This window comes from Hyposmocoma kahamanoa, unplaced genomic scaffold (genome assembly GCF_003589595.1).
Source record: "Hyposmocoma kahamanoa isolate Upper Pololo Valley unplaced genomic scaffold, ASM358959v1 92, whole genome shotgun sequence".
NCBI classification, from domain to species: domain Eukaryota; kingdom Metazoa; phylum Arthropoda; class Insecta; order Lepidoptera; family Cosmopterigidae; genus Hyposmocoma; species Hyposmocoma kahamanoa.
The window spans coordinates 16,692,551-16,705,592 of NW_020654748.1; the positions used below are offsets into that span (position 1 = coordinate 16,692,551).

Consider the following 13,042-nt stretch of genomic DNA (forward strand, 5'->3'; position numbering starts at 1 on the left):
GAAGCCCTTAAAATTACTAAGCGGAAAACTCGATACTGGCGAAATCTAAAGGGTAGCGCCATTATGTAAAAAGAAGAAGAAGTATTTTCGGAATCCCGTGGCCCTGAATTCGGTGGATTTTATGCCACCGAATTCAGAAAAGATTCCACCAAAGTCTGAAAAAACTGTCACCAACGCCATATTTTCTTTGAAAAGCAAGAATTTTATACGTTATTTTCACAATTTTATAGTAGTACCTACTACTTCCTACTGCCTCCCACTGAAAATTAATAAGGAAAATCAAAACAGAAGAGAAAAATTGGAAATCAAGACGATGAAGGGACGTGCTAGAGAAGCAAAGATAAACGCGATCCAATTATATATGAAACGTTTAAAGAAAGAGGTATGCGAAGAACAAGCGCAAGGAAAGATTTTGAAGTTGCGTGAATTACCTCGTGATATATAAAAAGTAATGTAAGATATTAGTCGTGTAAGTTACAAAATTTTTTGGAGATTGTTTGATTGCTTTTGTAGCTACAGGTTGCCCAATTTTTTTTTTAAAGAGATACGGATATACTTTGTGTGATTGAAAAAAGGCTGCACAGGCAAGCTGATTTTCATTAATACACTTAAATTTGTTTTCGTTGTTCTGGTCGCTTTTTATATAAATTTTAGTTTTTAAAGCTTGATGTAATAGTTAGTCATATTAGAAAATATTTATGTAGATTATTGAATGTTTTTATTACCTTTTTCATAATATTTTATACAAGAATTATGCCTTTGTTAAATTATTCTGATTTCTGTAGTAGCTGAATTCGGTGGATCAAATATGTCATTAACTGTTAAGAATCTAGTTGCCCAATGCCGAATTAACGGAATTTTATGTACATGTACGTTGGAGTTCCTTTTCCTTCCGCTCAATGTTTTTCCTGAAATTAAAAAAAAATCGACCACCGAAGAAAGAGAATTTAGCCCTTCTTGATGAAATGCCCATTAGCATAATACCAACATTTTTTTTATTATACATATAAGTAAACAAATTACACAAAAAGCTGCCCCTACCATTCATTCACATGAAGCAAAACGTAAAAATTAAAAGCGCTTAATACGTTGGTAGTGTGTATTAATACTTTGTTACTGTGGTGAAAGGCACATAGTAAGTCGCGCTAAAAGTAAAAAATTCAACAAAGATTATTATTATGAAAGAAGACATACTTTTATACTTTAGTAACACTTTCAGTCTCTCCGCAAAGAAAAAATTATAATGTTCGTGCCTGTACAAAATATCGCCAGTTCTGTACCAGCCATCATCCGCAAAAGCTTCCTTGGTGGCTGCCATAGTACCCCTGAAAAATCGAAGAAATTAATAGTACATTGTATATTAAGGGCGATAAATAAGGACTTACGAACGAGACTCTATTAAAATCTTATCGGAGTCGAGGTTCGTAATTCCCGTACCGCTCGTGAAACACACAATGTTGTTTATCACACTTGTACGTAAATAGTATGATTGCATGCAAGCTTTTTTTATGACACCAAGTGACAGGACGAACAAGTCGTACGCCTGATGGTAAGCTACACGCCAGTTCATAACAGTTGCAGTGCCACTCAGAGTTTTAAATCGCAAAGATCTGAGAAGCACTGCAACTGCGCCCGTCACCCTGAGACATAAGTTGACAAGTCCCATGTGCCTGTAATTTCACCACCACCCTTATTCTTCTAAACAGGAACGGAGTAATGCTAACATTATTATTTAGCGGCAGAAATAGGTAAGGTATCAGTACTTCCCTAGACGAACAATTTCACAAGGAGCTCTACTGTAACTACTAGGCTAACTTGACTATAATGTCCCAAATAAAACCCTCAGGACTTTTTTCTTCTCATTACAGCCATGGTCGTGTGTGATGAAAAGAAAATACCGAAATAGTAACTGATGAGTCATTTTGGTATTTTCTTTTCATCACATTCTTTGTTCAAGTGTTCATCTAGGTAGATGAAGATGGTCTTTTCTTCCCAGTAGACCAGCTGTAAAAAGAGTACAAACACATTTTAGTTAAAAAAATAAATAAAATAAAGGTTTAAACATTTTACAAAGGAGTCGATAATTTGTACTTGACAGGGGTATTCCTGTATTCAGATAAGTTTTGTAACGGGGCAAAATAACGTAATGAAAAATAAAAGTTCGAATCCTTGGAGTAATAAGTCCACATCTTTTGTAGCAGTAGAGCTTCTTGTGAAGAAGTTCGTCCAGTGAAGTACCATACTTATTTCTGTCGCCAAGCAGTAATGCATTACTGCGTTACGATTTTGGAAGGGTTTAAGGGTGCTGGTGAAATTACAGGCACATGGGACTTGTCAACTTGTGCCTCAGGATGACAGGCGCAGTGGCAGTGTTCCTCAGTTCTTTGCGATTTAAAGCCCTGAGTGACACTGCAATTGTTATGGACAGGCGTGTCTCTCACCACCAGCCATACGCCTACCTTTGTCTAGTATTAAAACATTTAATAAAAATACAAAATTATAACCATCGTTGTAGGAGTTTCTAATAGGAAATATTTACCTTCCCAAGGCCTGTCCCTTTCGGTCCCTTCGGACTGAAGATACATATGTCAAGATAAAAAAGTCAATTCAATATAATATTATAAACTGGAACAACACTTTTTTCAAGTATTGCTATATTTTTGTTTGTTCTTTACCAAAAACAGTGTGTTAAATATTGATATATTGATGTCACATTATCAATACACCAATATAACTAAATATCAACAACATTAATTTTCCGCCATCGTATTATTCGACTTATCTTAAGCGGTATAATGTTCAAAGTGCATATTGACCAGCCTTTCGGTATTAATGCAATTTAGATCGAGCTGTTTGACATCACTAAATGACGATATGTGACTCGATATCTTGTCTTTTTACCACCTGTTAAGGTATGTTTTTATTAACGACATTATTTGACGGAATAAAACACTGAATGCATTAATTACCACAACCTTTATTTGCAAACTAGAAAAGTAAATACCAATCATGTGACTATGTACTGTGTTCCTTACATCACCATTAAAAAAACTACTTTAACTTCACTCAATGATGTTATATGGTACGTAAAAACTTTTAAAAAATTTAACGAACTTCAAAAGCCACTAACAGTCACTACACTAAATGGCGAAACAAAAGCAAAGTAGAGATTTAATCCAAACCATAACAATACATGTAATCATTTTTCTCTTCTCCTCTTCAACCTCGAGAGTGCACACTTTCAAACAAAAAAACAATTTTCAAAATCTCAACACAATTGACGAAGAAATCGATCTATATACAATTTGAGGATTTCGCTCGATTTTCGTGGCATCCTCATCAGATTCTGACTTGGTGTCAATGAGCCCACCTCGAGAGTGCATCCTTTCAAACAAAAAAGAATTTTCAAAATCGGGCCACAATCGAAGAAATCGGACAATATACACAAAACATACACACAGCCAAACTTATAACCTCCTTCTTCATTGACTTCACTTTAAGAAAGCTCTACAACTAAATATGTATATGAATTTTCTTCCGAACCGAACACCGTCGAACCTTTTACAAAATATACCATATATTAGAGGCAAATCAAAAATGTATATTTTTATAATAAATACTTAGCCCTAAGTAAGCTACTGAGTTAAATCCCTACTCCTTTTTTCTAAGCTTAGCACTAGAGATTTCAATAGCTTGCAGCCAATGTTTAATTTCCTCAGGACATTCGGGTTTCTGGTCAGCACCAGGAATACCCCTGAAGAGAGTGTCTGAGTCTATGTTGAGCAAATTCTGACGAGAAAGAACCACGGCTCGGACGAAACCGTCGTTAATCGTTGTGAACTTCTGCTCGATGAAGATGGTCTTTTCTTCCCAGTAGACCAGCTGTAAAAAGAATACAAACATATTTTAGTTAAAAAAAATTAATAAAATAAAGGTTTAAAGATTTTACAAAGGAAATTAGTCGATAATTTATACTTGACAGGGGTATTCCTGTTTTTGGATAAGTTTTGTAACGGGGCAAAATAACATAATGAAAAATAAATAAAAAAAATAAAAGTTCGAATCATTGGTATAATAAGTCCACATCTTTTGTAGCAGTAGAGCTTCTTGTGAAGAAGTTCGTCCAGGCTGCTTTCTTACCTATTTCTGCCGCCTAAGTGTAATGTCAGCATTACTGTGTTCCGATTTTGACGAATAAGAGTGCTGGTGAAATTACAGGCACATGGGACTTGTCAATTTATGAGTGACGGGCGTAGTGACAGTGCCCCTCAAATCTTTGCAATTTAAAGCTCTGAGTGGCACTGCAAACGTTATGGACAGGCGTATAGCATATCATCAAGCGTACGACTTGTTCGCCCCGTCACTTGATATTATAAAAAAAAATCTGCGTAATGAGAACTTTTCACGAGAAAGATTTAAATATTATAACTATTATAATCCCCAATGCTCCAGAGGCGGCTGCGCAAGTGTTCCGGGCGCGGGAATTTTTATAATGTACGAGTTTATACGAGTCCTGCTACACTGACGACGATGACGATGCGCGGTCACCGCGCATTTCAGTGTCGCAGGATTCATATGAACAAGTATATTACAAAAATTCCCGCGCCTGGAACGCTTCCGCGACCGCCTCTGTGTGGCCAGAGAATAAGAGTTATAAAAGTACACATATACATAATTTGTTTCATGCGTACTATTTTTATGACTCTCATGTAACAAAAGCTCTTTTGACGTACTACAATTGGTACCTGAGTGTTATTAATGTTATACCAAGTGTGCGAGATATCATTTGGATATCTTTGAAAGGAAAGCACCCAATTTTGTTTCTACCATACAACACCTATCTAAAGAATTAATATATGTACTTAATAATCATTTAATAATTACTATTAGGTGATTATTATGTAGTAAATTAGAAGTTCTTTGAAATTACTCGTTAATGATGCGGATATTTGCTACGTACTTAGTTAAATTAAGTGTAATAGAACCAGAAATTTAATTTGTGTTATTACCAGATATTTTTAATTGGCCGAGTGTATTTACCTAAACATCAAAGAAATAATGCACATAGAGAGAATAAAACCAACCTCTCAAATTTCGGAATTATCATTATCATCATCGATCCATTTAAATGTCCTAATGACGGGTACGAGTCTCCTTTCAGGCGAGGGTTAGTATTGCTTTATTTTGTTATTATTATTGTTTACTTTATTTTTCTCAGCTTGTTAGCTGGTTTGAACCACACTTACGGACCGAAGTCAAGTAAATGCAGTATGGCGTGTATCGACGAATATGTGGTGGATGTGTAATAAGATCCTACTTCGTCCTTTTCCATCTCATATTATTACTGCTTATTTCTATAAGAAATTTCTTTCTGCAGACCTAAATAGAGGCTTTGTTCTATATTTTTAAAGAGTAGTTAGTATTTTAAGCCGCTATTGCCGCGAAGGGTTGGACGTGCTGCCTCTTAAGCAGAGAGTCGTCGGTTTACTCCCGGGTTTGCACCTCTGCTCTGAGTTTTTCGGAATGTATGTGTAATTTAATTTGACATTTACTATGAGTTTTTCAGTGAATGAACACATCGTAAGAAGACCTACACAGTACACGCATCTGCAAGCAATTTAATGTGCGAAAAGTTCCCAACCCGCACTAGGCTCGCGTGGGAACTACTGCCCAATCCCAGTCATTGTGAGTAAAGACCTGTACCCAGCGGTAGGAATATATCAGCCAACTACATATTATATATACCGCAGTAGCGCATTAAAAATAATTAAAAAATATTTTAGTAGCAGTAGAACTCCCTGTGAAAGAGTTCGTCCAGAGACGTACTGCCACCTTACCTATTACTGCTGCTAAGCAGGTCGTGGCCCTTAAAAATGAACTTAACAAATATTTTTTATGATACCAAGGACGGGACGAACAAGTCGTGTGCCTGGTGGTGAGCGATACGCCTGTCCACTTGAAGTGCCACTCAGAGCTTTAAATCGCAAAGATCTGAAGGTGATGGTAGATGGATTAATTATATGTTCACATAATTTCAAACGACAATAACCTTGTTAATAATTCATTGTATGTTGTTGTTGTATTGCATGCACTGATGTCAATGTCCTGAATAATAAATAAAAATAAAAAATATTTTGAGGGAGAGCGAGCGCTGCATAAAGCGAGACTCGCGCGCGTGTACTCTCACAACAGCCTGCTTCATTCAAGCCGGACCTAAACTTGCCTTGATTCGTTCGAACCAACCATTTTATACTTGATTCGTTATAACCATAATCATGAGAAAACCACGAAGCTCACACTAATCGATTGTCATTATTGCCAACCTAATAATCAAGTTAGTTTTCAATTGAAACATTTTGAAACATCTGCTACCTGCACAATTCAATACTTTAATAAGTATTTAAGTACTTCAGTACCTAAGTTAAAATTTGTTTAAAGTATATTATTATGGACAGGCGTGTCGTTTATCACCAGGCCCGGCAGACTTACACCAGGCAGACTTGTTCGTCCCGTTACTTGATATTATAAAAAAATATTTTTTTTTATGTTTCACAAATACTGGAATCTAATCTAGAATTACCAATCAATAACAAAAATGTACATACTTATTGCTACTTAATGATTTCAACACTTATACATATAACACATTAATCTTTGTAGGCATGTGAGTTATTGTTTTAAACAGTACTTCGTCTTGCTCCCTTTGTAAATATTTTTTTTTTTTCATGAATATATTTATGTGTACGTATATTAATGTTATGTATTATAATGTAATAATAATAATAGTTCATTTCAGGAAAAGTTTCCATAATTTGTTAGCAAGACTTAGCATAACTATGTTAGTAGGTACTTATTTAAATTACATTAATAATAAGGGGAAGGCGGAATTAAATCGTGTAATTCCATCGCATGCTCTCCGTGATATATCCTGTAAAATACCGATAAGCAGGCAACTTTACGGCGGTGTTCAAAGCTCTGCAGCCTGGCCTCTACTAATTCCGAGCCACCTATAAGCCTCTTGCACGCTTGGCAATTGAATCCAAGGTGGCCAGTTGGTATGTAGCAGAGCCATCCCAAAGGTGGCAGCAATACTCCAAACACGACCGGACTTGTGCTTGACACAGCTGAAGCAACTGACCCGGTCACATTACTGCTTGGCGGCAGAAATAGGTAAGGTGGCAGTACTTCCTTGGACGAACTCTTTCACAAGGACTCTATTGCTACTAAAATGCTTATGACCTTTGCTCCCACTGCCTTAAGTTGACTGCAAGAAATCTCTTTTAGAGATAAGTCCACCTTTGCTCACCTTGTCTTCAATTAATATTTCTGTTGTATTTATTTGGTGCAATAAACAATATATCATAATCATAATATATCATAATTTATAAAATAATCTTACTTTAGTTTCCACTTTGTAAACAGTGAAGATGGGAATTGTCCTTCTATACCGAATGCTGGAAGCCCCTTGTAGAACATGGCCATCTACTTTGGTGCAGTTCTCATATATGCCGGTTCTATCGTAGAAGTGGAAACGTGCAAAGTCAAGTTCTCTCACATATCTCGCGTTATTCATATGCTTTAGAAATATGTCGACATCCTGAGTTGTGCACAAACCTGAAATTTGAACATAAAGAAACAGGATATAAACAATTTTAGTAATTACAATTTTGTTTTCTTGACGTCCTCGGTAACTCCATTGTTTATACTGTGGGCACTGGATGAGGAGGTCCCGGATTCGATTCCCGGTAAGACCAAATTGGGAAATGAACTTTTCTAAATTGGATCAGATCTGGGTGTTCTGGTACGTGCCCCAGAGCGAATTCCGTTGCTCTGGTACTCATAGTACCTGTACTCCTATTGCCTGGTCTCAAACTAGGGAATTCCCTGGAGTGGTATCATGCACATTACATTATTACATCATTATTTTTTTTCCTGATATTATTAACTTTTTATTACAGTCTGCATATTAAAAAAGTATGTTAGAATTTCATAAAGTGACTGTACCCATGAAGTCATTCCTATAACGTGAGTTTTTCAACTTGACTGGGTATGTCATCGTGAAGCCTTTTTAAACCTTTTATCAAGTTGCGAAAATATTTTTTTGATTATATTAGTTGTATCATGAATATCATGACACTAAAGTATGGGCTCACCTCTTTAGTTACAGTCTGTATATTATAAAACTGCGTTTGAATGTCATGGGATGACTCTACCCGTCATACCCTAATGCCGATAATAATAATTTATTTCGAACGAATATTCTGTGGATATACCATAACCTGTTTTTAGAGTTTTTAAAGTACTTTAAATTTTTACACATGAGTGAGTCAGAGAATAGAGTGCAGTCTACGATTTCAATTAGCTTTACGTTATTGTATGTAATTACAAAAAACTGCAACTTTATAAGAAATTATTTATGGAGTCTTCTATTTACATATATTAAGAAAATAATATATATGCTATGAAAAAATGGAACCACATCATGTATGGACGTTAGGGCGTCATTCACAATTTCCACAATGTTTACAATAGTTTAACTTAATATATTTACAATAATTACAGTTATTCACATTTAGATACATTTTACAATTATATTTATTGTCATTAAAATTTATCCGAATAAGGCTACCAACAGGTTGACTGCATGTTGTATACTGCATACACACTGTATGTAGTCGAAACCGACGTCAAGCACCCGAGATCGACCGCATGCAGTTAATCCGTGAAGTCGTTATCAACTTCACGCAGTCGTAGTCTCAGCTGCATGAATTTGATAACGACTTCACGCTTCAACTGCAAACATGCAGTCAATCTGTTAGCAGCCTTACAATGACTTATTAAATCTTATGTGCACGCCCATGTCATGTTATTAAAACAAAACATGTCACATCTAGTTTGTTGATATGCATGTGAATAAATGTATAATGCACCTTCAATGTTTGTATGCCTAATGTTTAGCCGAACACTGTGAAACTATACTTATTTTGCTATAGGTACGTCAACGTTTATACAACCTGTATTTTCGCAAATAAATAAATTAGGAATTATGAATTACATATTCCGATTATGAACTTAATGTGATTTCATTGATTATATGTTGTTACATCCATTAATATCGTTACACGATATTATAGCTATGATCGCATGAGTTCGATCTATATATAGCATGCAACTATAAAGCATGTAAATATTTTATATTTGCAAAAAATAAAACAGTAGGTAGCCTCAAATCTAGAAATGTATAATTCTCCGCGTGAATTAATATATGTGTAAGAATATTACGAACAGTACAACTTTATTCTAATACGACATGGAATATGTATTTAAAAGAATAATGAGTTCAGAACATAAGAATGTACCTACTTATAAAAGAACTTCTACACAAATACAAAATCAAACACTTCTGTGTTTCATTTTGTATTCTGCATTTCTATGTAGAGTCGTGTTCACTCAACACGTCTCACATAAAAAAAAACCACAAAAATTGGATTGTAAGAATGTGCAAGGTATAGGAAACTTACCGTAAATAGTTGTGGTATCGTTAATACCGCATTTCTTCTGGAAAAGTCTACCGATTCCAATAGTGAATGCTACTCGAAGGAAATAGTTCACATCCCAGAAGACGTACAAGAGACATATAACTGTAGCTATAATACAGTACATTTTAAATGTTTATTTACTGTTAAAAACAAACGGTACGCACAAAGTTTGATCGTACACTAACTAATAACAGCGTTATATGCGTAGTTATGGCGCAACGTCACCGGTGACCACTGCGAAGGTGTACACAACAAAAAAGTCAATGAACCTGTATCATTATACAGAAGTTAGCTACAGAACGTTTAAAGTTCAAGCTTAAATCATAGTTAATGGCTTAATATACAAAAAGTATTTATAATTTCAACATTATCTTATCAACGCGCTGACAATTTATTTATAAACAATGCCTACTTTTTACGCGTCCCGTTCCGTTAAACGAAAGATAAAATTCTTAGATTATCGAAGTAGGTCAACGAAAATGAAAATACGGGCAGAACATAAAGGCTTATATTGTAAATTATATGGATGACACGCTCGTCACGAATTTTTATTCTTATAACCTTTGTTAGAAATAATAGAATGACTATAGGAAATGAAACTATTTTTCCGGATTTAATTTCCAATCAATCAACCATGACCATGGGACCTGTAAAGGGCCCAAAACGTCGGTTTGTTTGAAAAAACAAATACACGCGATTTAAATCCGGAAAAATAGTTTCATTTCCTATGTGCAACAATCCCAAAAACCTAAGAATTCAATAGAATGATTACTAAATAAGCAAGTCATTTCATTTTGCTAGTTCTGTCTTCTTAGTTTCTCACTAGAAATTTTCATACTTTTCAACCAGTGCCTAATATAATCTGGACATGGTTTAATATTCTGAAAACCAGCGAGACCTGACAATAAAGCCTCTATAGATTCGCCGTTTTGTCCGATACCATGCTGTCGAGATACCAGAAAAGCTCGAAGTTTGCCATCACGTAGAGTTATCACTTCGTGTTCAAGGAAGAGAGACCTATTGTCCCAGTACACCAACTGAAATATTTTTTTACAATATATGAATTATATAGATTACTTGGTTGACTTGCGTTTTTTCAATCTCACGTGATGTAAATTCAAAATATCATATGATTAATGAAAAATAAACACCTTTTTGTTTGTTGACACACTTTAACACTACGTTATCCACATCGAATTTGGCTAGACAAAATTGATTTTTGAAAAGATCAACTGTTTTTATGGTACAGGGTCAAAACTACGTAAAGCTTGACACTTAAGATATAAATCCAACTCTATGCCGCTTGCGATAAAAACGGTCCAAAGTACAAAGTGTCAAGTGTGACGTGCTCTTGACTGTACCAAGTGATGGGACTTAAAAATGGTTGTTTCACGATAGCCGTAAACCTCATAAATGGCTAATTTTAAAAATCAACAGAAATCTTCTTATAGAAGCATATATATTCCATCTTAAATGAATTTTAAACTTAGGGGAAAGGTGTACGAGATGATCCTTGGAGGTATGATGATCCTTTTCACGCTCTTCACGCTTGTCACGCTCTTGAAGCTGTACCTTTCTTTAAAACGCTGATAATACATTGGACATAGTTATATGTATATCAAAGGATCCAATTTACAGGCACATGAGACTTATGAACTCAATGTGAGGGGACTTGTAATTTATTGTTCAAAATAGTTAAGTAGATACCTAAATTTGAATATATGCCTATTCATTTTTACTTTGGTGACCTACCTACTTAACTAAAAAATAATTAACTTCACATACGTGATACAAGGATGTATATGTAAATTCATTAGTGTACATTAATGATATCAAATTATTAATAGGTGCTAGTGTCCCGTTCATAAATTAGGTATCAGACAAAATCGAAACAAATACTGTTTGTTCTGGATATTAGTTCCGTCTCTATCTTCATTTATGATACAAAGTGACGACTTTGTATTATAAAAAAATCCTCAATGACAAAAATTCTTAAAATTAGCATTTTCTGCGTGTGTATTTCAAAATTTACCTCCTGTATGTTTGATGTTATAATTAAAAAGTGAGTAATAACAGTTAAAAAGTATAGATACCTTAGTGTTAATCTTATAAAACGAAAATAAAGGAACGGGATCCGCAATCAAAATGAGAGTGCATCCTTGTAAAGATTTGATTTTAAGGTCCTGGCTTCTTTGGAATATTCCAGTGCGGTCATAAAAATGATATCTTGCGAAATCCAGATCCCGTAAGAGTCTAGCTGAACGAATAAACTTGAAAGTGACATCACAGTCTTGAAACGTGCAAATACCTAAACAACATAAAATCGCGTAATTATTATAAAAGCAAAAAATACACAAAAAAAGCGTCGTATTTTAACTCAACCGTTCATTCACAGGAAGCAAGAAACTAAAGACTCTTTTTTATATAATAGTCAGTACTATCTACTTTAAAATACTGTAGAGTTTGTAACAATACATTTTTCCAGGTTTCTTTTTACTTTATCTACAGCCTTGTTGGTTATAAACAGATGCGTTGTCGTACCATAATGGAAAGAGTGCTTACCTCCCGTGGAGCTCAGCCCTATTCCTTGTGTACCTAGTCAGGTAATTTGCTGACTATCGTGATCAAAAATGTCACGCTTTTTTTAATTTTCGTATACATCCAGGCATAGTGAGCTGATTGGCTAGTTGATTTGGGTGATTTATTGTTAATAACTTGTATATAAAGTCGTTTATTTTTCATAAACAAAGGTATTTAACGAACATGTTCTCAAGAGCAAAGATTCCAAAAGATATAATTAGCTATTACCACAAATTTGTTTACATCGTGTTACTCGACTTACCGTATACCGTAGTGGTATCATCCAAGGAACACTTGTTTTCGGTAAATCTGCCACTCAACACAGCAAAAAACGTGCGAACAACATAATTCACGTCAATACAAATGTAGAGAACAATTATGAACAACAAAATGTACAACATGGTTTGATTTTTACGGATGTTGATAGTATTTACGACTGCGACCCGAACACTGGAAGACATGAATTCAATGTAAATGAGGTGATAATGTTATACAATATGACGTCGTCGTTTTGGACGAACGTGTATCGCTCATAGAGATTAGCTAAGAAAATTTTTGGCGCAGCTATGTAGCATACCTACTGAAAGTACAAAATATTATTTATAATTTTCATGTTTTTATTATAATTTACAATAACTGTATCTAATTTATGTATGTAAATTAGTAACAGACCTCTTTTTAAAAGAGTTCGTCCAAGGAAGTACAGCCACCGTACCTATTTCTGCCGCCAAGCAGTAATGGGGCATTACTGTGTTTCGGTTTTGAAGGGCTTAGGACTTTTCAACCTATATCTCAGGGTGACAGGCGCGGTGGCAGTGCCCCTCAAATCTTTGCGATTCAAAGCTCTGAGTGGCAATCAAGCCGCTACGTACAGTCAAGAACACGTCAAGCTTGACACTTTGTACTTTGGACTGTTCTTATCG

The 13,042-nt window shown here is 35.0% G+C and overlaps 2 protein-coding genes across 2 annotated transcripts; both read right to left on the reverse strand.

The window, feature by feature from the left end:
- Positions 1 to 2,987: 2,987 nt before the first annotated feature.
- Positions 2,988 to 9,763, reverse strand: LOC113236804 (protein THEM6-like). The gene is made up of 3 exons (XM_026472999.1): positions 9,522 to 9,763; positions 7,400 to 7,614; positions 2,988 to 3,882 (listed from the first exon to the last, which is right to left on the reverse strand). The coding sequence occupies exons 1-3, from the start codon at positions 9,661 to 9,663 to the stop codon at positions 3,652 to 3,654; spliced, it is 588 nt and encodes a 195-aa protein (XP_026328784.1). The 5' UTR covers positions 9,664 to 9,763; the 3' UTR covers positions 2,988 to 3,651.
- Positions 9,764 to 10,283: 520 nt separating this feature from the next.
- LOC113236407 (protein THEM6-like) lies at positions 10,284 to 12,554 on the reverse strand. The gene is made up of 3 exons (XM_026472444.1): positions 12,382 to 12,554; positions 11,633 to 11,847; positions 10,284 to 10,576 (listed from the first exon to the last, which is right to left on the reverse strand). The coding sequence occupies exons 1-3, from the start codon at positions 12,518 to 12,520 to the stop codon at positions 10,337 to 10,339; spliced, it is 594 nt and encodes a 197-aa protein (XP_026328229.1). The 5' UTR covers positions 12,521 to 12,554; the 3' UTR covers positions 10,284 to 10,336.
- Between the last annotated feature and the right edge of the window lie 488 nt (positions 12,555 to 13,042).

Bases quoted from the DNA above. Each gene is read 5' to 3' on its own strand.
- LOC113236804 (XM_026472999.1), bottom strand. From the start codon at position 9,663: ATGTACTGTATTATAGCTACAGTTATATGTCTCTTGTACGTCTTCTGG. The intron at 7,615-9,521 runs GTAAGTTTCCTA...TTCAAATTTCAG, and splicing joins CGATACCACAACTATTTACG to GTTTGTGCACAACTCAGGAT. The intron at 3,883-7,399 runs GTAAGATTATTT...TTCTTTTTACAG, and splicing joins TTTACAAAGTGGAAACTAAA to CTGGTCTACTGGGAAGAAAA.
- LOC113236407 (XM_026472444.1), bottom strand. From the start codon at position 12,520: ATGTTGTACATTTTGTTGTTCATAATTGTTCTCTACATTTGTATTGAC. The intron at 11,848-12,381 runs GTAAGTCGAGTA...TATGTTGTTTAG, and splicing joins TGATACCACTACGGTATACG to GTATTTGCACGTTTCAAGAC. The intron at 10,577-11,632 runs GTATCTATACTT...AAAATATTTCAG, and splicing joins TTTATAAGATTAACACTAAG to TTGGTGTACTGGGACAATAG.